The sequence below is a fragment of the Myotis yumanensis genome, unplaced genomic scaffold (genome assembly GCF_028538775.1).
Source record: "Myotis yumanensis isolate MYYU_CA2020_CCGP unplaced genomic scaffold, mMyoYum1.0.hap1 SCAF_9, whole genome shotgun sequence".
NCBI classification, from domain to species: domain Eukaryota; kingdom Metazoa; phylum Chordata; class Mammalia; order Chiroptera; family Vespertilionidae; genus Myotis; species Myotis yumanensis.
This window is the reverse complement of record NW_027223760.1, coordinates 30,294,664-30,316,493: the sequence shown is the minus strand read 5'-3', so window position 1 is coordinate 30,316,493 and position 21,830 is coordinate 30,294,664. Positions and strand designations below refer to the sequence as shown.

General features: G+C 38.9%; 1 protein-coding gene across 3 annotated transcripts in view; it reads right to left on the bottom strand.

Moving 5' to 3' along the window:
* LOC139016878 (aldo-keto reductase family 1 member D1-like) overlaps positions 1–21,830 on the bottom strand; it is a 50,866-nt gene that overhangs the window by 6,814 nt on the left and 22,222 nt on the right. For 2 of the 3 annotated variants that reach the window (XM_070425054.1, XM_070425053.1), the window contains exons 4-7: positions 17,941–18,018; positions 13,426–13,548; positions 3,245–3,354; positions 2,357–2,522 (exon numbers count right to left, since the gene is read on the bottom strand). In XM_070425054.1, the coding sequence (XP_070281155.1) occupies positions 2,357–2,522; positions 3,245–3,354; positions 13,426–13,548; positions 17,941–18,018 (477 nt within the window). The remainder of the gene's footprint in view (positions 1–2,356; positions 2,523–3,244; positions 3,355–13,425; positions 13,549–17,940; positions 18,019–21,830) is intronic. The other variant, XM_070425055.1, reaches the window with a different exon arrangement.

Here is a 21,830-nt window from a genome sequence, read left to right as displayed (position 1 = left end):
TTGTTAAACTATATTATCACATAAGCATTGCTGCTATTGGGACAAACAGTGACAGTTGATTCGGGTCATTTGAATGTCCACTGTCTGTTTTAATTTGTTCGTTTTGACTGTCATATGCTCAAACTTCAGTGGAAGTCATGAGAACCTATTATTTTTGCCCGCTCCCTCCTTTACGTTGGAAATATTCTTTTTTACTCAGAGGGACCTTAACTTTGATGTAAGGAAATGTTTCCTTTGCCAACTGTTTTCTTCCTTGCCAAGTAAGAGAGTTGTTGTGAACTCTTCAGTGATGCCTTGCGAGAGTCCATGGCCAGCTTGGCTTTGGCGGGTTCAAAGACTTGGAAGGAGGGCTAATGCGCAAATGATACACACAAGATGGAATATTAATTTTTATAATTATCGGGGGAACCAGAGGATAACTCAACTAAAGAAGTCGAGTTCTCCCTGTTGCTCCTTTCCTAGCCACTTTTATTAGCTAGAATACACAATTGCCTTTAGGAATGCAAACAGACATATCAATGGTAATGTTTAGCAAACAGTAAGATTGCCAGGTCTTGGGGGAGTTTGCTTTCGACCATTGAGTCAGCAGCAGGTAAAAAATGTAGATATTCACCCTGTGAATATCAAAAGGAGTCCTGGTTATCCTTCTGCCAGACTCCTCACATTTATATCAATTACTGTTGATCTTGGTCTGCAGCAATGCCTTTCCCAGGATATTTGCAGATGTGGTTGGGAAAAGTAATTTCATCCCCAACCTTTGCATGTCAGGTGGTGGGGTACCAGGGTGCCGCCTCGCCTGCGCCCCGGCTCTCCTATCCCGATGCGGCTCACTCTCCCTCTGATCTCCATGGCGACCACTGGGCCGCAGGCCGGGCGGAACCCCGGGGCGCCCCGGGGTACTGCCTGGCCTGCGCCCCGGTTCTCTCTCCCTTCGATCACCATGGTGACCACTGGGCCGCAGACCGGGTGGCACTCCTGGACCCCCAGGGGTGCTGCCCAGCCTGCGCCCTGGCTCTCCCTCTGATCGCAATGCGATCACGGGGCCAAAGGCGAGGCGGCAATCCTGCAGCTCTTGCCTGCTGCCTGGGTTTCTGATCACTGTTCTTCCATCCTTCCCCTTTCACCTCCCATCATTGTGCCTGCGTATGCAAATTAACCGCCATCTTAGTTGGCAGTTAATTTGCATATCACCCTAATTAGCCAATGGGAAGGATAGCAGAGGTATGGTTAATTACCCTTTTTGTCTTTTATTAGATAGGATATGTTTCGTAAGGCTATAACTGCTATAAGTAGGGATTCTTCTGAGGGATCTGGACAAAGTAAATTGAAAACCTGGAAAGGATTCACATTGTAGATGCCATTAAGAACATTCCTGATTCATGAGAAGAGGTAAAAATATCAACATTACAGGAGTTTGCAAGAAGTTGATTCCAACCCTCACTGATAACTTCAGTAGAGGAAGTAATCACAAATGTGGTGGAAATAGCAAGAGAACTAGAATCAGAAGTGGAACCTGAAGATGTGACTGAATTGCTGCAATCTTATGATAAAACTTGAATGAATGTGGAGTTGCTTTTTATGGGTGAGCAAAGAAAGTGGTTTCTTGAGATGAAACTTACTTCTGGTGAATATGCAGTTGATATTGTTCAAATGACAACAAAAGATAATTACAGAAAGTTAGTCTATAAAGCAGGGCCTGAGAGGATTAACTCCAATTTTGAAAGAAGGTCGGTGGGTAAAAATGCTATCAAACAGCCTCACAGATGACAGAGAAATTGTTTATGAAAGGAAGAGTTAATCAAAATGGGAAATATTGTTTTTTTATTTAAAGAAATTGCCACAGCCACCCCACCCTTCAGCAACCACCATTCTAATATTTTTAGAACTTTAGCCCATCAATATTAAGGCAAGACCCTTCACCAGCAAAAAAATTGCGATTCACTGAAGTCTTGAATGCTGGTTAACATTTTTTTAGCAATAAATTATTTTTAAATTAAAGTATGTATCCTTTTTAGACTACTTAATAGACAGCATAATGAAACATAACTTTTATATATACTCGGAAAGCAAAAAATTTGTGTTAGTTTATTGCAATTCACGCTTTATTTTGGTGGTCTAGAATGGAACCTGTAATATTTCTGAAGTATGCCCGTAATGTACAATCAGCAAAGCACTTCCCAAAGTGCTAGCAATAGTTTCAAATTCAGCTAAAATTAAATGCAGATATCAGCAGAGTGGGTCAGGGAGTTGGTATAAAATAAAATATGAAGGCATTACAAGTTTCTTTTTAGTCTAAAAAAAATTCTTTGAATAAAAAATATCCTACTTTTTACATTTTCAGAAGCAGTTCTCTTACCTGAAAGTTTTCTTTGATCTTTGGAGGGTCAAAGCTTTTAGGAATGACAACTATCCCTCGCTGGATGTTGAAACGCAAAGCAACCTGAGCTGCAGTCTTATTGTACTTTTTCCCCAATGAGTTTAGAAGTTCATCCTCTAACAAAGGTTTGAAAGATGAACTCAACCTTAAAAAAATAAAAACATGCATGATATTTAGCTAGATCAGTGAGAAGCAGTAGTTAATCAATCCTCCTTCTCTGTCTTCCCATTCACCTGGTAACCTACCAGGACATTTCAGGTCACCTGTAAGCAATTTCTGTGATTGCCGAGTCCTCAATGAAGAGTTGTTCTTAGTGTGGGAAGATCAAGAGAGGCAAATTTATATTGCTGCCTTTTTGAGAAAGTAAATATGTTCTGATGTGTCTTACAGAGAAGGCTGGGCTGAAAGAAGACATATGTGAGAAGGCCGGTAGCCTGAAGTGGAATAAGTAGAAATACAACTCTTGGAATCATAATAGAGTAGAAAAATTTCTACTTTGGTCTGTGAAACACATCATAGTAGAAGTGTTGCCATTGAATACAGAGATAAAAAATTCTAAAATTTCAGAATTTAGGCCAATAGAGGCTCTGTCAAATAATAACTAAACTAGCATTTATGGATAACCTCTGTATTTTAGGCACTGTTAGGTAATTTTATACATGTAGTATAATCAATTCCTATAACATCTAAGTGAGGAAGTTTTATTAGCTCAGTTTGGATATATGGAGAATGACCTGAAGAGTTTAAGTAAGTTTCTTAATATTACACAGCCCAATAGAATCATTTCAATAAATAAAATAATTCACATTAGCCTCATACTCTACATCAAAGGAAACACTTTCTGAAGAGACATATAGTATTACTTACGGGACTGGTTGCCCAGATATTCCCAAAGGAGTAAATGCAACCATGAGAATGTCATGTTGTTGGCAAAATTCCAGGAGTTTTCTCTGGGTGAAATATGGATGGCACTCCACCTATGTGGTTGAATTGAAGAGCAGAGCACAAAATTAAGGCCTTATAGAAGAATGCAATTTTATGTAGTTTTAAAAAACTTTAAATAAACTTCATTTTAAAGTATTATGGATAGTGAGACAAATTCTAAATATTTTTCCTAACAAGGAAACTTACATTGTTTATATACTGGTGAAGTTAATTACAAGGTTAGTAAGGGCACCATCTGTGAATTAAATATAAAATAATTGGGGTGGGGGATTCAATTTTGTGTCCCTATCATAGTTTCAAACTTGAAATGAACAGAATCAGTTATTTATAATAAACATCCTAGAAAATACAATTTCCATAACAAACAGTCTCAATGTTCAGATCAGTCTTAGTAAGTAGAAAAGACATGTTACAGAAGCCCTCTGCTCTAGCTATCAGACATCTAAGAATATTTTCACAAGAGGAAGAACATGTTTGAAACTAAATTTAAAGACAAATTTTACTTTCTTGGATGAGAGTTCTATTTATTTTTTTACATTCAGCATTGAAAACAGTAAGTATGATACAGAGAGGACAGAGATAAAATCTTTGGGAGTATCACTGTGGATGCTGCAAACTGTTGAAGATGGAGCTTCAGAAGGGCTGCAGTATTGGTAAGCCATCTCTACAGAATTGCTGTGCTCTGCTTTCAGACACCACGCAACACATGAATAGGCTCAGGCTGTGATCTTCCAACAGGTCTTGCCTCCCTCGTTGGATATATTTGTGAAGCTGATCAACATTTTTGTGCCACATGAGGTGACACACTGTCAAATTTTTGCTCTCTTTTTCATTCTGAGATAAAAAGTTACCATCTTTCTCTGTATATTTGTAAGAAACCTATTGTCATTTCAACATTTAAATGACAGACTACTGTTCTTGGGGGTGTAGGAAGGAGATGTGTTGCTGAGGGAAAAAGGAGGAATATAGGGATGGATGGAGGTCAGCTAGGAAGTCAAAGGTTGCTACTCTGTATACCTGAGAGCATATTGTGTAGTGTTAGCTTAGGTGTCAGTTTGGAAGTGGTACTTGTAAAATAGCCACTCTTCCATTTTAGCTGTGGGCTATAGTCATGATGTAGGTAATAATTCATTCTTTCTGTCATGGACTCATGCCAGACTTTTTAAGTTACTAAAACCCTAATTTCTCGGTGAGCCAAATCAGATAAAAGGGGGCTTTGGAGACAGTTTCAGGGGGTTAGCCCAGGTTGAGATGCCTCTGGCCATCGCTCCCCTGATTGTAGGTCTCCTGGCGTCCCCTAGAGTTTAGGAGATGCACGCCTGAGAGGGAAGAAGAAGGGGAAGGGAAAGGTGCTGGCATGCTCTCAGGAGCGGGAGCATGTCATCACACTTAAATTTACATTTCTGTAATTACTAGCACAATTACACATTTTCATATGTTTACTAATCTTGCAAATTGTCTTTTGCAAATTTCTATTCCTTACTTTTGCCCATTTTCCTGTTGATTCTTAGTATTCTATTTTTTCATTGATTTTTATTAGATTTTTAATTCACAAGGATATAAACCTCTTTAATATTACATTTAAAAATACAATTATCTATATTTACTTGCTTCTGATATTTTTACATTTAACATTTTTATACTATTAAATTTAACATCTTCTTTATAATTTTTCCATAGCTTACTTTTCTGTCCATAGCTTCAGAGAACTGAAATTCTTGTGTAGTATTTACAATAACTTTTTTCTTTCTCTTTAAATCATGGGGACATTAATTTTGGAGTATGGTATGAGGCAAAGATCTATATTGTTTTCACATAACTAGGCATTTCCCCACACCATTAGTTATAGGGTGAAATAGTTTATTAAAAAACCCATCCATTTGACACTAGTTTTTCCTATTATATTTTGCATAAAATTTTTATTATACTTGGGTCTTGTTACTTTGTACTTATCTGTACTATTGGTTCTTGCACTAATCTTACATTATTGTAAAAGTCTATATATCTTTTTATCCACATAGTCCAGCTTGTTGTCATATAGTTGTTCATAGTATTTTCTTATAATTCTTTGTATATCTATGGTGTCAATGGTTACTTCACTGCTTCTATTTCTAATTTTATTTATTTGGGTCCTCTCTATTTCTTGATGAGTCTGGCTAACAGTTCATTAATCTTGATTTTCTTTTCAAAGAACCAGCTCTTGGTTTTATTGACTTTACTATTTTTTTTTTAGCTACTATGTTATTTATTTCTGCTCTAATCTTTGCTATTTCATCCCTTTTACTTACTCTGGGCTTTTCTTGTTTTCTTTCTAATTCTTTAAGTTGTAGGGTTAAATAGTTTATTTTTAATTTTTCTTGTTTTTTGAGGTAGGCCTAGTAGTGCTATGAACTTCTCTCTCAGGAGTCCTTTTGCTGTGTCCCAGAGATATGGGGTTATTGTGTTTTCATTTTCATTTATTTCAAGGACGTTTTTTATTTCTCGCTTGATCTTGTTGGTAACCCATTCATTGTTTAATAACATGCTATTTATGCTCCATGTGTTGGAATATTTTGGGGTGTTTTTACTGTAATTGATTTCTAATTTCATTCCACTGTGATCTGAGAAGATGCTGGATATGATTTCCATCTTCTTGAACTTGTAGAGACTTGTTTTGTGTCCTAACATGTGGTCTGTCTTTGTGAATGACCCATCTGCACTTGCAAAGAATATATATTCTGAAGATTTGGGGTGAAATGTTAACTAGATCCATGTGATCTAGTGTGTCATTTAGAGTCACGGTTTCCTTATTAATTTTTTGTTTGGAAGATCTATCCGGTGAAGTAAGTGGGGGTATTAAAGTCCCCACGATAGCTATATTATTGTCTATCTCTCCCTTAAAGTCCTCAAGAAGTTTTCTTATATATTTAGGGGCTCCTACATTGAGTGCATATATGTTTACCAGAATTATACCCTCTTGTTGGATCTATTCCTTTATTACTATGAAGTGACCTTTGTTGACACTTGTTATGGACTTCATTTCAAAGCCCATTTTGGCAGATAGGAGTATTGCTACCTCAGCTTTTTTTTTCTTTTCCATTTCCATGGAAAATTTATTTCCGTCCTTTCACTGTCATCCTATTTTTCTCTTTTGCCCTGAGGTGGGTCTCATTGTAGTCAGCATATAGTTGGGTCATGGTTTTGCATCTATTTAGCTACACTTTGTCTTTTGATTGGAGCATTTGATTCATTTTTATTTAAGGTTATTATTGATAGATACTTTTTTACTGTCATTTGTATTCTGTTTGCCTAGCTTTCTCTCTCTATTTCTTCTTCTCATTTCAGCAGTCCCTTTAGCATTTCTTGCAGTACTGTTTCATGGTGATAAACTCCTTTGGCCTGTTTTTTTTTTTTTCTGGTCTGGTAGGCTCTTTATTTCACCATCTATTTTGCATGATAGCCTTGCTGGATATAGTCATCTTGGTTTCAGATCTTTGCTTTTCATTACCTTGAGTACTTCATTCCAGTTTCTTCTTGCTGGTAGAGTTTCTTTCTTTTTTTTTTTTAAATGAATGATTAGAGTTTTATTAATAACAGCCAAAATTCAGAAACAAAATAAAATATCTATCATCTGAAGAACAGACAAACAAAATGTGATCATACAGTTGAATATTATTCAGGTACAAAAACGAGTAAAGCAATAGTAGATGCTACAACATTAAAACATGTTAAGTGAATGAAAACATACAGAAAGGCCACATATTGTATGATTTCATTATATTAGTCGTCCCGAATAGGAAAATCCATGCAGTCAAAAAGTAAATTAATGTTTACCAGGGGCCAGGGGGAGGGAAGAATGAATGTGAGTGAGGCTAATTGGTATGGGGTTTCTTTCTGAGTGATAAAAATGTTCTGGAATTAGGAGGTAGTGATGGTGCACCATCTTGAGATACACTAAAAGTCACTAAACTGTTCACTTTAAAAGTGAATTTTATGGTATGTAAATCATATCTCAATTTTAAAAACCATATACTGGTATGTGTGCCTACATATATTCATACAGGCATACACACACTGCTGATTTTATCACATATATCACTTGATTATTTTCAAGCAGCATAGAATTTAAAACTGAAAATAACTTAACTTTATAGTTCATGCAAACATCTTGTTATAGCAAATGAAACTTGAGACATGGAGAAATTAAATGACTTACCCGAAATCACATAGCTAGCTACATAGAAAATAAAAACAAACAAAAAATTACTTATAGTCTGAGCTCCTTCCCTTTTCTTACACAGGAATATTCCCCAGTGTTTAAAAGCATGAAACAAAAACAAAGTAAAAATAAAACATTAAAAAGTACAAAAAAATAACAACCCAATTTTATTCATGTTAGGTTGTTTTTTTCTTAAGTTGTAACAAATATCCTCTGTGGTAGATTTTAGTATTGAGAATATTACCAAATCTATGATCACTCTCAGAAAGTGTCATTGAAAAATCCTAAGTGGATACAATCAATGCTGTGCCCCTTATCTTACAACAGTAAGCATCACATATTTGTTTCCATAAAAAGACTAGCCTGAAAGAGAACATCAGATCTGCTCTCCACAAGGCACTGTCTTTTCATATCAGATGGAGACAGAAGTTCTTTAAAGGACTTAAGAATGTTTTGTTCCAATCTCCCTCCCTCCCTCCCTTCCTTACTTTCCTTCCCTCTTTTCTTTTTAGCAATCCGACTTTTCTAAAGTAGTCATCTCTTCTTGGGAAAAATACAATGGGAATGTACTCAGCATTTAAATAATTGGAAATTGATAGTCTTGTTTTTAACAAAAACTTAAAAAAGAAGAATTTCAGAAAATAAGTACTGGGAAGAGCCTCAAGCTAGTAAAGTCCATGCACAAAGAGGCACGAATATTAAAATCTGGAATGAAGGAAGCATACATGGCGTCCAGGGAAGAACTAGATAACTTTCTAAATTTCTAGACTTTGCTCATTTGGAGGATTAACCAGTGGCTTCTGAGACCTGAACTCGAGGATCCCAATGCCAGCAGAGAGGCCTCAGGATATTCCTATTTTGCATCTGAGCCCATTACAGAGATTGCTGGGCTTTTCTACCTAGTGTATGTTTAAAACAGTTTCTAAGAACAAAAAATTGACTATTTACTCTCCACAGGGACACATTGATAACTTTGTTTTGCTTCTTGCATCAGGTGCTTAAAAGAATCAGAGCTAAAGTTCTTTTAGTCTCTAAAACTGAGAGAAGGATGCTTGTTTTGATAATTATATTTGGAAGATTCCATAATAGTCTCATTAATTCATCTAACTTTCTTTTCTCCTTTTAGCTCTGATATAAGTAGAAACAATTGCAACATTTTATTTCTATTCTGGAAGTTCTGAAGTTGCATGCAGGCCAAGGAATTATAGTCCTGCCCTAATGTGACTAACACTGGTTTGTTCTGAAGAGAAACAGGCCCTTAAAATCCTGTTGGTCACAAGTATAACCCATGTAGTGGCTCAAATGAAAAAGCTGATATGAACGGGCTACACAGTTAGACAGTCTCAGATCGTGGTTTGAGGATTCTCTGTGAATTTGATTTGCTACACTTAACTAAATAGGGAGAATATCTATTTGCATTTGAAGATAAACAGAAAAAAAATAATAAACTAGTGAAGTAATTTTATATAATATGTCTATAATCATTAAGAAGAATCATAGAAACTTATTTCCAAAATATTTCAAGCTGATTCACAAGATAGGGTTTCTTGTTTGTTTCTTTTTTTTTTTTATTAATTAAATCTTTATTGTTCAGATTATTACATTGGTTCCTCTTTTTTCCCACCATAACTCCCCTCCACCCAGTTCCCACCCCACCCTCCGCCCTTACTCTCCACCCACTGTCCTCATCCATAGGTGCACGATATTGTCCAATCTCTTCCTGCACCCCCACACCCCTTTCCGGCCAAGAATAGTCAGTCCACTCCCTTTCTATGTCCCTGATTCTATTAAAATCACCAGTTCATACTGTTCATCAGATTTTTTATTCACTTGATTTTTAGATTCACTTGTTGATAGATGTGTATTTGTTGTTCATAATTTGTATCTTTACCTTTTCTTCTTCTACCTCTTCTTAAAGGATACCTTTCAGCATTTCATATAATACTGAATTGGTGGTGATGAACTCCTTTAGCTTCTTCTTATCTGTGAAGCTCTTTATCTGACCTTCACTTCTGAATGATAGCTTTGCTGGATAAAGTAATCTTGGTTGTAGGTTCTTGGTATTCATCGCTTTGAATATTTCTTGCCACTCCCTTCTGGCCTGCAAAGTTTCTATTGAGAAATCAGCTGACAGTCATATGGGTATTCCCTTGTAGGTAACTGACTTCCTTTCTCTTGCTGCATTTAGGATACTCTCTTTGTCTTTTGCTCTTGGCATTTTAATTATGATGGGTCTTGGTGTGGTCCTCTGGATTCCTTTTGTTTGGGGTTCTCTGCGCTTCTTGGACCTGTAAGTCCATTTCTTTCACCAGGTAGGAAAGTTTTCTGTCATTATTTCTTCAAACAGGTTTTCAATATCTTGCTCTCTCTCTCTTCTTCTGGCACCCCTATAATTCAGATGTTGGTACGCTTGAAGCTGTCCGAGAGGCTCCTTACACTATCTTCGTATTTTTGGATTCTTTTTTCGTTTTGCTTTTCCAGTTGGGTGTTTTTTGCTTCTTTGTATTTCAAATCTTCGACTTGATTCTTGCAATCCTCTGGTCTGCTGTTGGGAGTCTGTATAATATTCTTTATTTCAATCAATGTATACTTAATTTCTAGTCGGTCCTTTATCACACCATTGAGGATCTCACTAGATTTTTTGAGGATCTCACTACATTTATCGGCGGTCTCACCAGTCTTTTTGAGGTTCTTACTAAATTTATCGGCGGTCTCACCAGTCTTTTCGAGGGTCTTACTAAATTTATCTGCGGCTTCTAAACAGTTCTTGAGAGACCTTAAAAGTGTGGTTTTGAACTCTATATCCAGCAGTTTGCTTTCCTCCATTTCTGTCATTTGTGTCCTGTTCCTTTGTCTCAGCATTTTTTATGCTTCGCTGTGTCGATAGAGTGGCTTACTGTGCTAAGTGACCCAATTACCTGAGGTAGACACTCTTGGTGCACCCCCTTGTGGGCTTTGTGCACAGTCTTGTTGTAGTTAAGCCTTGATTGTTGTAGTTATCACTGGGAGGATTTGACCTCCAGGCCAGTTGGCTGTGAGAATCAGCTGTGTCTGCAGTGGGAGAACTTCTGTCTGGAGACACCCCTCTGGGGCAAGACTTGCTTCAATGGGGCTTTGGTGCTCACTGAGTCTGCCCCCTGAGTGTGTCCTTTATGGTTCCACGGAGCTTCAAACTAGATGGTCCCACTCTGACCTCTTGGTTTCCTGGCTCCTGGATCTCTAGGGAGGTGGTAATCTAGCCTTTGCCTGAGGCTATCCAGCAAAAGCTTCCCTGCAAGGCTTGGGAGGGGTGGGTCCCATGGGATCAACAGGGCGGGGCTAGCAGTTATGGCTGCTCTCAGTCTTGCCCTCAGAGGCTCTGCTTCTCAGTGTCCAGGTAATCGCTGCAAGCCCCTCAAAGAGAAAGCTGCCCTCCGGTTCCGACCAATGCCAGACAGTCCCGCTTCTCCCGTATGAGTCTGGGTCCATAGAGACTAGCCCGGAACTGGAGCTCAGAGCCTGAGACTCCCTCCTGATTGAAAATGACAACCGTGCCCTCAGCCACCAACCCGCTCCACATGCTCCTCCACACCTTAGTATTTTACTTCCGTACTGCGCCTCCTCTGAGTCTCAGTATGCTTTTCTCTTTCCTTCTAGTTGTAGAATTTCCACTCAGCCAGACTTCCTGTGGTTCTGGATGATGTTTGTTCCGTCTTTTAGTTGTATTTTTGAAGTGGTTGTTCGAGGCAGCAAACTCCAGTGTTTACCTATGCCGCCATCTTGGTTTTCAGCCTCTTGTTTCTCTGGTAGAGTTTCTGATGAGAAATCAGCTGTCAGCCTATGGGAGCTCCTTTGTAGATAACAAATTGCTTTTCTCTTGCTGCCTTTAAGATTCTCTCTTTTTTTGGTTTACTTTTTGACATTTTAATTATGATGTGTCTGGGTGTTGGGCTCTTTAGGTTCTTCTTGCTTGGGACTTTCTCTGCTTCCTAATTGTGTGAATTTTTCCTTCACCAGGTGAGGGAAATATCCTGGTATTATTTGTTGAAACATGTTCTCTGTCTCTTGCTCACTTTCTTTCTCTTCCGGTACACTTATTATGCGAATATTTTTCCATTTCATGTTGTTCCACAGCTCAGCTGTCTTCTTGTTTTTTAATTGTTTTTTTCTTTTTGTTCTCTGTGTGATTTTTTTCTGTCCTGTCTTCTAATTCACTAACCTAATCCTCAGCTTCCCCTAATCTGCTGTGTATTCCTTCCAATAAGTTCTTTATTAGTACTAGGTCATTCTTTATTTCCAACTATTCTTTTTCCATAGTTACTATATCTTTCTCATGGTGTTGAGCATCTTTACCATCATTATTCTGAATTCTATATCAGAAAAATTTCTTGTCTCCATTTCATTTATCTCTTCTTCTGGAAAATTCTCTTGTTCTTTTATGTGGTGTTTGTTTTTTGTCTTCTCATTATTGCTACCTGTTTGGGTTTATGACTATGTATTAGGTAGATTTGATATGATTCCTAATCTCTAGTGAAGGACAGTGTCAAATGCTGTTTCTGACTAATTAGATCAGGCAAAGACTCAAAGCTTCCAGAGACCCATCTCTGCCTGAGACTGACTGGATTCAGTCTTGAGTAGTCCTTAGGCAATCATACACAGGTGTGGTGAGAGGTTAACCAATTGGGCAATTGGAGCAATTGCTTCTTCCTATAGATTATTATTCTCTGTCTCTTTTAAAAAAATGTATTTTTGTTGATTTCAGAGAGTTAGAGTTAGAGAGCGAGAGAGAACCATCAGTGATGAGAGAGAATCATTGATCAGCTGCCTCCTGCATGCCCCCTACTGGGGATTGAGTCCAAAACACAGGCATGTGCCCTTGACCAGAATTGAACCTGGGACCCTTCAATCCACAGGCCAATGCTCTAACCACTGAGCAAAACTGGCTAAGGCTATTCTCAGTCTCTTAATGGGCCTCAGAAACTCCACACATTGGGGCAAAAGAGTTTTCAATAGGGTGGGTTAACTGTCTTCCCCCTAGTCATAAATGGCCTGGATAGCAAAGGTCTCCCTGAGAAAGATGACCTCCACAGGGTGAGGGAATGACTCAGCACAGCCCCTGGGGTGACTGCCCTCTGAGCTAATCCAGAGCCCCCAAAACTAGCTTCTGCTCACAGAGCTCCAGTCCACTCTGCTCTCCCTCTGCTAGAGCCCAATGTGAGTGGCTGCACATTAAATTTTGTGCATTGGCCCTTTAAGAGGGTGCCTGCATTTCCAGCCATTTCTGGCTGGCAGACAGCAACCCTGCTGCTTTTCACAGCCAGATGTTATGTGGGTACCTTTTTTAGTCTGGTCCTCTCTTCTGGGGGCCCAGCCTGGAGATTAGACCCCAGAGTTCTTAGTGGGAACCCCCCACAGCTGAGATATATCTCCAGAACTTCATCTGCTGTCTCTTAGAGCCCGTCCAGTCCTTTCACATCTCCACCCTTCCTACCCTTCTCTCTGAGGTCTCCATTTTCCATGCTTGGTTATCAGGGTTCTCTCCAGCTAGTCTTCAGTTGACTTCTCAGGATGGGTTTTTGTATTTTAGTTGCAATTCCAGTTTGGTCCTGGAAGTGGGTCTGTGTAGCACCCACTTACTCTGCTACCATTTTTAATCTCTTCTATTCCAACTGTCTTAATATTGGGCAGGTCTTCTTCCTAACATTATTTTTCTTCAAAAATTTTTGGGGGTTACTTTCGTCTGGATTTAAACTTTCAAATCTTTATTTGTTATTTTTTAAGAGATATAAGTTGAGAGAAGTTAAAAACTTGTCCAGGGTCTTTTTGTAGAGTGAGCACAAAACTTTCTGACACCTAACCCATGGTCCTTTATGTTAAGTAACTCTTGAAATTCTTTGTCACATCCCTCCCTCTTGTCAGACTATACCTGGTTGCAGACTGGCTTATACTTGAGTCTTGGTTTGTTCAGTATTAGCTCCAGCTGTCTGCGGTTAAAATTGGATACACCAAGAGATTTCACCAAGCCAGCATCTTTGCAAGCTTCCAAAGCCTGTGTAGAGTAAATGCCATTGAATTTAGAAAGGATCCTCAAAACAAGCAAGAATGAATGTTTAGAAGGTTAGTATAAATTCTTTAAAAAGGAAAGTCCCTGGGTATGTTAATAGTCATTCTGTGAAAAAATAAATGTGGGGTGGACACAAGTAGGAATTGTTTGATTGAGGTATATTGTACACCATATCTTTCCCTTGTAATATATATAATAATCTTATTTCTTTTTTGTTTGTTAGTTTGTTTATAATGATCTTAGTTCTTTAAATTTGTGGAGACTTTCTTTATGGTATGGTACCTAATCAATTTTAATAATTGTCTTAGATGTGTAGGAAATGTATATTCTGCTGGTTTTTGATGCAAATTTCTCTTCTCTCTCTGTCTCCCACTCTCTCTCATACATATATGAGCATTTTATAGCTTCTCAATAATTTATAAGATTATGACAGTAATCTCCCACTATAATAGTGAATTTATCAATGTTTTTATGTATTCTATTTAAAAATTTAAAAAATATATATTTTTATTGATTTCAGAGAGAGGAAGAGGGAGAAAGAAACACCAAAGATGAGAGAGAATCATTGATTAGCTGCCTCCAGAATCCCCTAGTCCCCCCACTGGAGATCTAACTGGCCATCTGGTATGGGCCCTGAGTGGAATCAAACCTTGACCTCTTAGTTCATGCTCAACCACTGAGCTTCACCCTTTGGGCTCTACTTTAGAATGTTTTCATATAATTTTTGTTTCATATATTTGCAGATATTTTATTGTGTACATATTTCAGCTGGTATGGCCCAGTAGTTGAGTACTGATCTATGAACCAGGAGATGACTGTTCGATTCCTAGTCAGTGCACATTCCAGATTGTGGCCTGGTCCCTTTGGGGGCATGCAGGAGGGAGCTTATGGATGATTCTGTCTCGTCATTGATGTTTCTATCTCTTCCTCTCCTTTCCGCTCTCTGAAATCAATAAAAAAAAATAAAAATAAACATGTCCTCAGGTGAGGATTAAAGAATAAAATAAAAAACTATGTTGTCAGATCCTATATAATAAAAGGCTAATATGACAATTGTCCCTTCTGGAGTTTGACCGACCAGGAGTTGGACCCCTTGATATGTGTGCTGACCACCAGAGGGCAGCGTGGAAAGAAGGAAGGCCCAGCTGGCAGCCAGAAGGCTCTGATTGGCTTTGATCACTGGCCAGGCATAAGGACCCTACCTGTGGATGAATTCTGTGCATGGGGCCTCTAGTATTAATATAACCATACATCTTTTTCTAAGTATTAGACTGATAAGATTCCCCTTCCCCCAGTCCTTTAAATTTTAATATAAAATTAGGCCTAGCCTAATTTTACACATGTCTTTATGTTTAGATGTGCCTAATTCTAATCTGTCAATCTTTGCCTTTTAGTAGGTGAATTTAGTTCATATTTATTGTAACTATAAATATATTTGGATTGTTTCTACCATCTTAATTTCCTACTTCAGTTTTTTCCACTTTTATGTTTCTTTTTAATACTTCCTTTTAAAAAGTTTATACCTATATCTTTCCTTTAATGAAGATAAAAACTTATATTCTCACACATTCCTTGATTTACCTTCACCCCAACATCTATGATATTAGAATTTCATTTCCTAGTATTATAGGTATATTTTTCTCTTTTTATTTAGTATTATATAGTTTTATAGATAATAAAAACTATATCATATTTTATTTCATTACTTTCAGTTTATATCCTTCTTGAAGCATCTTTTAGAGTTTTGCTCATCTTATTTAGTAATAGTTTTCAGTGTTGGTCTTTATGTGGCAAAACTTCTGAGCAATGTAGGGATCAGAAAATATATTCATCATGTATCATTTTTGTCTTATAGTTTGAATATCAAGTTCAAGTTCAATGTTCTTTATTATTTAATACTTTGAAAATACTATTCTATTATCTCTTTTGCTGCTGACAATATAACAGAACTGATCAAAACAAAACTGATACCAATCCTATATAATATAGAGGTAATATGTTGCCCTAACCGGTTTGGCTCAGTGGATAGAGCGTCGGCCTGTGGGCTAAAGAGTCCCAGTTTCGATTCCAGTCAGGGGCATGTACTTTGGTTGAGGGCACATCCCCAGTAGGGGGTATGCAGGATGCAGCTGATCAGTGTTTCTCTCTCATTGATGTTACTAACTCTCTATCCCTCTCCTTTCCTCTCTGTAAAAATCAATAAAATATATATTTTTTAAAAAAAGGTAATATGCAAATTAGCCCTCATGACCACACAAGATGGCTGCCTATGAGCAGGCCGGCAGGGGGGTTAGTGAGGGACAATCAAACGCCTGAACAAGCAGGCTGCATGGGGTGACCAGGCTGGAGGGGAGGCAGTTGGGGGCAATCAAGCTGGTGGAGGGGGAAGTTAGGAGCGATCAGGTTGACATGTAGAGGCAGTGAGGGTGATCAGGCCAGCAAGGGGGGGGGCAGTTAGGGGTGACCAGGGAGGCAGGCAGGTGAGTGATTAGGAGCCAGCAGTCCAGGATTGTGAGAGGGATGTCTACCTGCCATTTAAGCCCGATCCCCTAACCCGGCAGTTGGACTTTCCCTGAGGGGTCCCAGATTGGTGAGGGTGCAGTCTGGGCTGAGGGATTCCCTCCATGCAGGAATTTTGTGCACCGGGCCTCTAGTCTCATTATCTACTAGTATGAATGACTCTTTTATTGCCTTTCCCTTTTCAGTTTTGTTAGTTTATGCTTCATGTATTTTTGGAGTTTTGTTATTAGGTGCATAGATGTTTAGGATTTATTACCTCTTTATTATAAAACAAAGTTCTTTATCCCTGGGAATAAAGGGGCTCTGGAATCTTTGTTGATATTAAAATAGCTACTCCAGCTTTCTTTTTATTACTGTTAGCATAGTATATATTTTCCTGTCCTGTAATTTTTTAAACCTTTGACTTTAAACATGTTTGTATAAACGTTTTTATTTAAAATGGGTTTCTTGTATATAACTTATAGTGGGGTTTTGGTTTTTGTCCATTCTGACGTCTGCCTTTTAACTGTATTGTTTTAAAAAAGTATATGTACTGTGATTATTGATATCACTGAGTTTAAATCTTTCATCTTGGTATTTGTTTTTTTATTTCCTCATCTATTCATATACCTTCTGTTTTTCTTTTCCTGCCTTGTCTAGGATTATCTTTTATTATTTCATTTTGTCCCCTTTACTGACTTGTTTGCTATACTCTGGAAGCATTAACGTTTCCCTTATATTTGATATTCTTAAATTTCTCTATATTGTGTCTTGGTGTGGGTTTCCTTCTCTTCCCTGTTTGGTAATCTATGCTCATTCAATATCTCTGGGTTTTTTTTCCTTTAACTATGACCTCTTTTTTTAAAAAAATGTATTTTATTGATTTTTTACAGAGAGGAAGGGAGAGAGATAGAGAGTTAGAAACATCGATGAGAGAGAAACATCGATCAGCTGCCTCCTGCACATCTCCTACTGGGGATGTGCCTGCAACCCAGGTACATGCCCCTGACCGGAATCGAACCTGGGACCCTTCAGTCCGCAGGCTGACGCTCTATCCACAGAGCCAAACCGGTTTCAGCATAACTATGACCTCTTTACCTTTTTCTTCCTTTCTTGTTTTTCTATTATGTGAGTACTGGAAATCTAAGTACTGTACATCTCTTAGGTTTTCTTTCATGTTTAATTGTTTTGTTGTCTTTTCCTACTTCATATTGGGAGATTTCCTCATTCTGATCTTTCAGTTTGATCCCTTTTTCTTTATATCCATTTTATAGTTATCCCATCTATTGCATTGTGTTTTATTTTTCCTAATTATTACTTAATACTTGTTTTTAAAAACGTTTTCTTATTTCACATTGCTAATATCTTTTCTTATCACCTTTAATATATTAATTGGCTAATTCAGAAGTCCTTGGTTCTCTGTTCTGTTTATGTTGGGATCTGTAATTGAGATATGTTGTTTCTTTGTAAAATAAATACCTTGTTATTTTATGCAATGAGCTTATTTTCTCCTGGGGATACTGGCTAACCTGTCAGGCAGACCCTTAGAGGGAAACACCAGACTCCAAATTACTCAGCTCCGATGACATCAGGAGTCAGTATGTTGTCTCTTGGGCAGAGAGCCCCAAGCACCAGAAAACTAGTAGCTGTCTCTTCACCCCTCAAAACAACTCCACCCTTCAGGTCTTCAACTGTTACCTAGAGGGGACACCCATTAGAAAGCAATGCTGTACTCATTAGAGTATATTCCATGACTCCAGAATTTGGAATGGGAGGGTAAAGGCTGCATCTCTTCCTAAATCAAATAGGAATAATCAGGTCACAATTCAAAAATGTAGTCTTTTGAAATAAAATAATACAAGGCCCACTTGAACTTACCTCCCAAGTAGCACACAGATTTGTCTGGTGAAATATCCAATTGCTATTCTCATCTGTAGGAATAATTTTATCTCCAGGCTGAGAAAATAAGACAAAAACAAATGTAATTCTTTTTATTTATATCTGGGAATTGAAATGATGGAATTTGAATTGTATTTAGGCCAATATACCCTAGCTCTGGGAAAGCAATTCAAGTTTAGTTATTTATATCCTATATAATAAAAGCCTAACATGCAAATTGTTCCCTTGACCGGGAGTTTGTCCACTCGTTATGATGTGCGCTGACAACCAGGGGGTGGCACAGAAATGGTGGGTGTCGGTGACACAGTGCTAGCAGCTGGCGGCAGTGGAGACACTACCAGCCCTAATGGGACCTGACAAGAGTGGGACCTCAGTGGGATGGTGGAGCAGGTGAGAGGGTGGTGCCAGCAGCAGTGGCAGGGGGCGGGGCTACGGCCTGACTCCCAGGCACTGAGAAGCCCGGTGAGGGGAGGGGGGCGGCTATGACTGATTGCTCCTCAGACAGTGACCAGTAGCGGTGGCAGGGGGTGGGGCCACTGCCTGGCTCTCAGGCGCTGAGGGAGCAGGGCAGGGGGCCCGTCCCCAATTAATTGCCCTGCAGTCGGGATGGTAGAGCAGGTGAGGGGGCAGCACCAGGACAAAGCAGGGTGCCAGGTGGGGCTGTGGGAGCTGCAAGGATGCGGGTGCGAACTGGGGCTGTGAGGCTGGGGGCACGAGCTGGGGCCCGATCCCCACAGGCCACACAGAGGGACCTCGCCCCTGCACGAGGTTGGTCACTGGGCCTCTAGTGTTTATATAATTATATAAAAAATTATATTTATATATATTTTATTACTTTTATGGGACTGTCCAAAAATTCTTTCATTTTGGCAAAATATGTGACACATTAATCTCATTATCCTATACTGGCATTCATTTTTCCTTTATTTATCAACAGATTATTGTTCTTAAGCCATGAGTTTTCTCCTAATTACAGAATTACTCATCAGAAACAGTAGAGCCCTAACCGGTTTTGCTCAGTGGATAGAAGGTCAGCCTGCGGACTCAAGGGTCCCAGGTTTGATTCCAGTCAAGGGAATGTACCTTGGTTGTGGGCACATACCCACTGGGGAGTGTGCAGGAGGCAGCTGATTGATGTTTCTCTCTCATTGATGTTTCTAGCTCTCTATCTCTCTCCTATCCTTTCTGTAAAAAATCAATAAAATATATTACAAAAAATAGTAGAGGTTGAGACTCAGTGTTTTGACAGTTTAGCCTTATCAAAGTTGAGGAGAGCATGGCATGTTACTTCTCAGTTCTGGCGGACTTGCTCACTGGTTTTTTCCTTTCATTTTGTGCCCTCCAGGGTTTCAGCATTTTTTTTTCCTACTTCACACATTAGCTAGTGTCAACTCCCCTTTTCTGGTTTTTGGGTGGTCCTTTCCCAACTAAGGCTAACTGGTGTGGAACGTTATCTTTCAGATTTCTCTTTTTTGGCTGTATGTAAACATGGGACTCATTTATTATGGGCTTCACAATGGAATAGAGAGAAATGAAAGATGATTCCTAGGCTCTTGCGGTGGATGTTGGTAATCATTTCCTGAGTTTGGGTTAGCAATCAAGAGTTTTTTATGAATAATTTGAGTTTGAAATGACCAAACGTTCAAGTGGCTATTTGAGAAGGCAGGTAAACAGAGAAGTCTCAGAAAGATGCTTAGATAGAGGCCATGGCTGTAGACAAAAGTCGGTGGCCCTTACATATAAAATAATAATCCTTGCAACTATATGAAGTCATTTATAGACACAGTGTGGCCCAATAAGACAAGAATACTGAGAATAAAAGTACTATTCTGGGCATAACAACATTTGGAGGTTGGTAGACAAGCTGCCAAAGAATCAAGAGAGGGTGGTATTAGAGAAGTCACAAGCAGAAAAAGTGTACAGGAGATAATGGTCAACTGTGTTGAAAGATATCCTATATAATAAAATCCTAATAGGCAAATCAACCAACGGAACAGCTGAAGGACTGGTTGCTATGATGTGCACCTACCAGCAGGGGGTAGATGCTCAATGCAGGAGCTGCCCCCTGTGGTCAGTGCGTCAGTGCGCTCCCACAGGGGAAGCGCCACTCAGCCAGAAGTCGGGCTCATGGCTAGTGAGCACAGCAGTGGTGGTGGCCAGTAGACGGACATCCCCCAAGGTGTCCTGGACTGGGAGAGGGCGCAGACCCCGCTGAAGGGCCCCTTAAGTGCATGAATTTTGTGCAGTGGGCCTCTAGTCAAATAATATGAGGATACGTACAGTGTCTATTTGGTATGGTTGGCAGCATTGAAGTCTTTTTAGGATAATAGGAATTTTTATTGAAAACCAAGCAATTGGACAAAATTCATTATATTATATTTTTTTCTTCTGCATCTCACCTGACAAAACTTTCCCCTCGTGGTAACACTTTCTTTAGCAAACACAATTTTGACTCAGTTTCCTCCTGTCTCGCTTATTCCTAAATGCCGCATAATCATTCATGTTAATTACTCTTTCTGTCTCTGCTTCCCAAGCTCTTTGTACTTCTCAACACTATGGCCCACATTTCCACTCCAGTCTCTCTCCTTATTTCTTGCCTTTTGCATTTCCCATTTTACTTCTGCTCAGAATGGTTTTATGCCTCTATCATACACTGTGTTAAATATTTTTTACTTACCCTGATTTCTATTAAGTCCTTGTCTTTTCTGAACCCATGTTAGCTATTTCCATGATGTTCCTCTTAAGCTTCCATTGTGCCTACCTTACTCATCCCTCATCTGAATCATTCCATGGTCTTTCTCCCGCTACTCCTGCTCCTACTGTAAGACAGTGTTAGAAGAATACTTCAACCCTCTAAAAATCCATGCTATTGATTCTCATTCCTGTTCGTCAGTAACTTCATTTATCTTTTTAAGATGTCATTCCTCATTTAAAAGCATAAGCCATTAGGGGCTGTACAGTGTAGAAGCACAAATATGGGATCGGCATCAGGGGATCCAGGATCTGGTCTCAGTCTGATGGATTTTAAACCTGAGTTAGCTATTTCATTGCCTCGGGCCTCAACCTTTTCTTTTGTAAACTGAAGATATTCTGTATATTAGAATATATATTTCCACCTGAAGATTTTATAACATTTTATTAGCTATGAAATGTCAGGCACTGTGTCTGTAATTTCACATATATAACACTAATGGCTCCTCACAATACTTGGCAAGTGAGTGAGTATCATCTCCAATTTACCAATCATGAAATTGAAGGAAAGTTCAGGAATATCAAAGACAATATGCTAATACTCAATAAAGCTGACAGTCAGTCCCTCTTCTGTGTGACTCCAAAGTTCATACTCTTTCCACTGGACCATGTTTAGGTGATATGTAAAAGGATCAGGTAATAACTTGACCAAGTCATCTGGCTCACATGTGACAGAACTGGGATTCAAACAAGGTGCCCTGAATCTGTAGCCCAGGCTTCATACCACCATGCTTGCTATGTGACCTCTGATTAATGAGTGCAGTGGAAATGGGTTTTTTTGCTTTCTACTATCCTTAACCTTCTTTCATAGAGGAGCTCATTGCACATTGTGTGGGCTGACCCAGCTCCAATTCTTGGCCACAGATGTCAGACACCAATGCCCTTACACAAAGATTAGTCAGCAAAATTTATGTGAACCAAGCAAGGCTGATCTTTGTTTCTTTAGGAGGTTTAATGTGTAGTTTCTCTTCCTCTGAATTCTTAAGTTGTATTGATAAGGAAGGATTGGAATATCACTGGGCATTTGCCATCATATAGAAAGAGATTTTAGAAAGGGCCAGAGTGTAGATACATAGTTTGAACTTCTGGATCCAGTCCTTTGGAATTAGATATGCCTT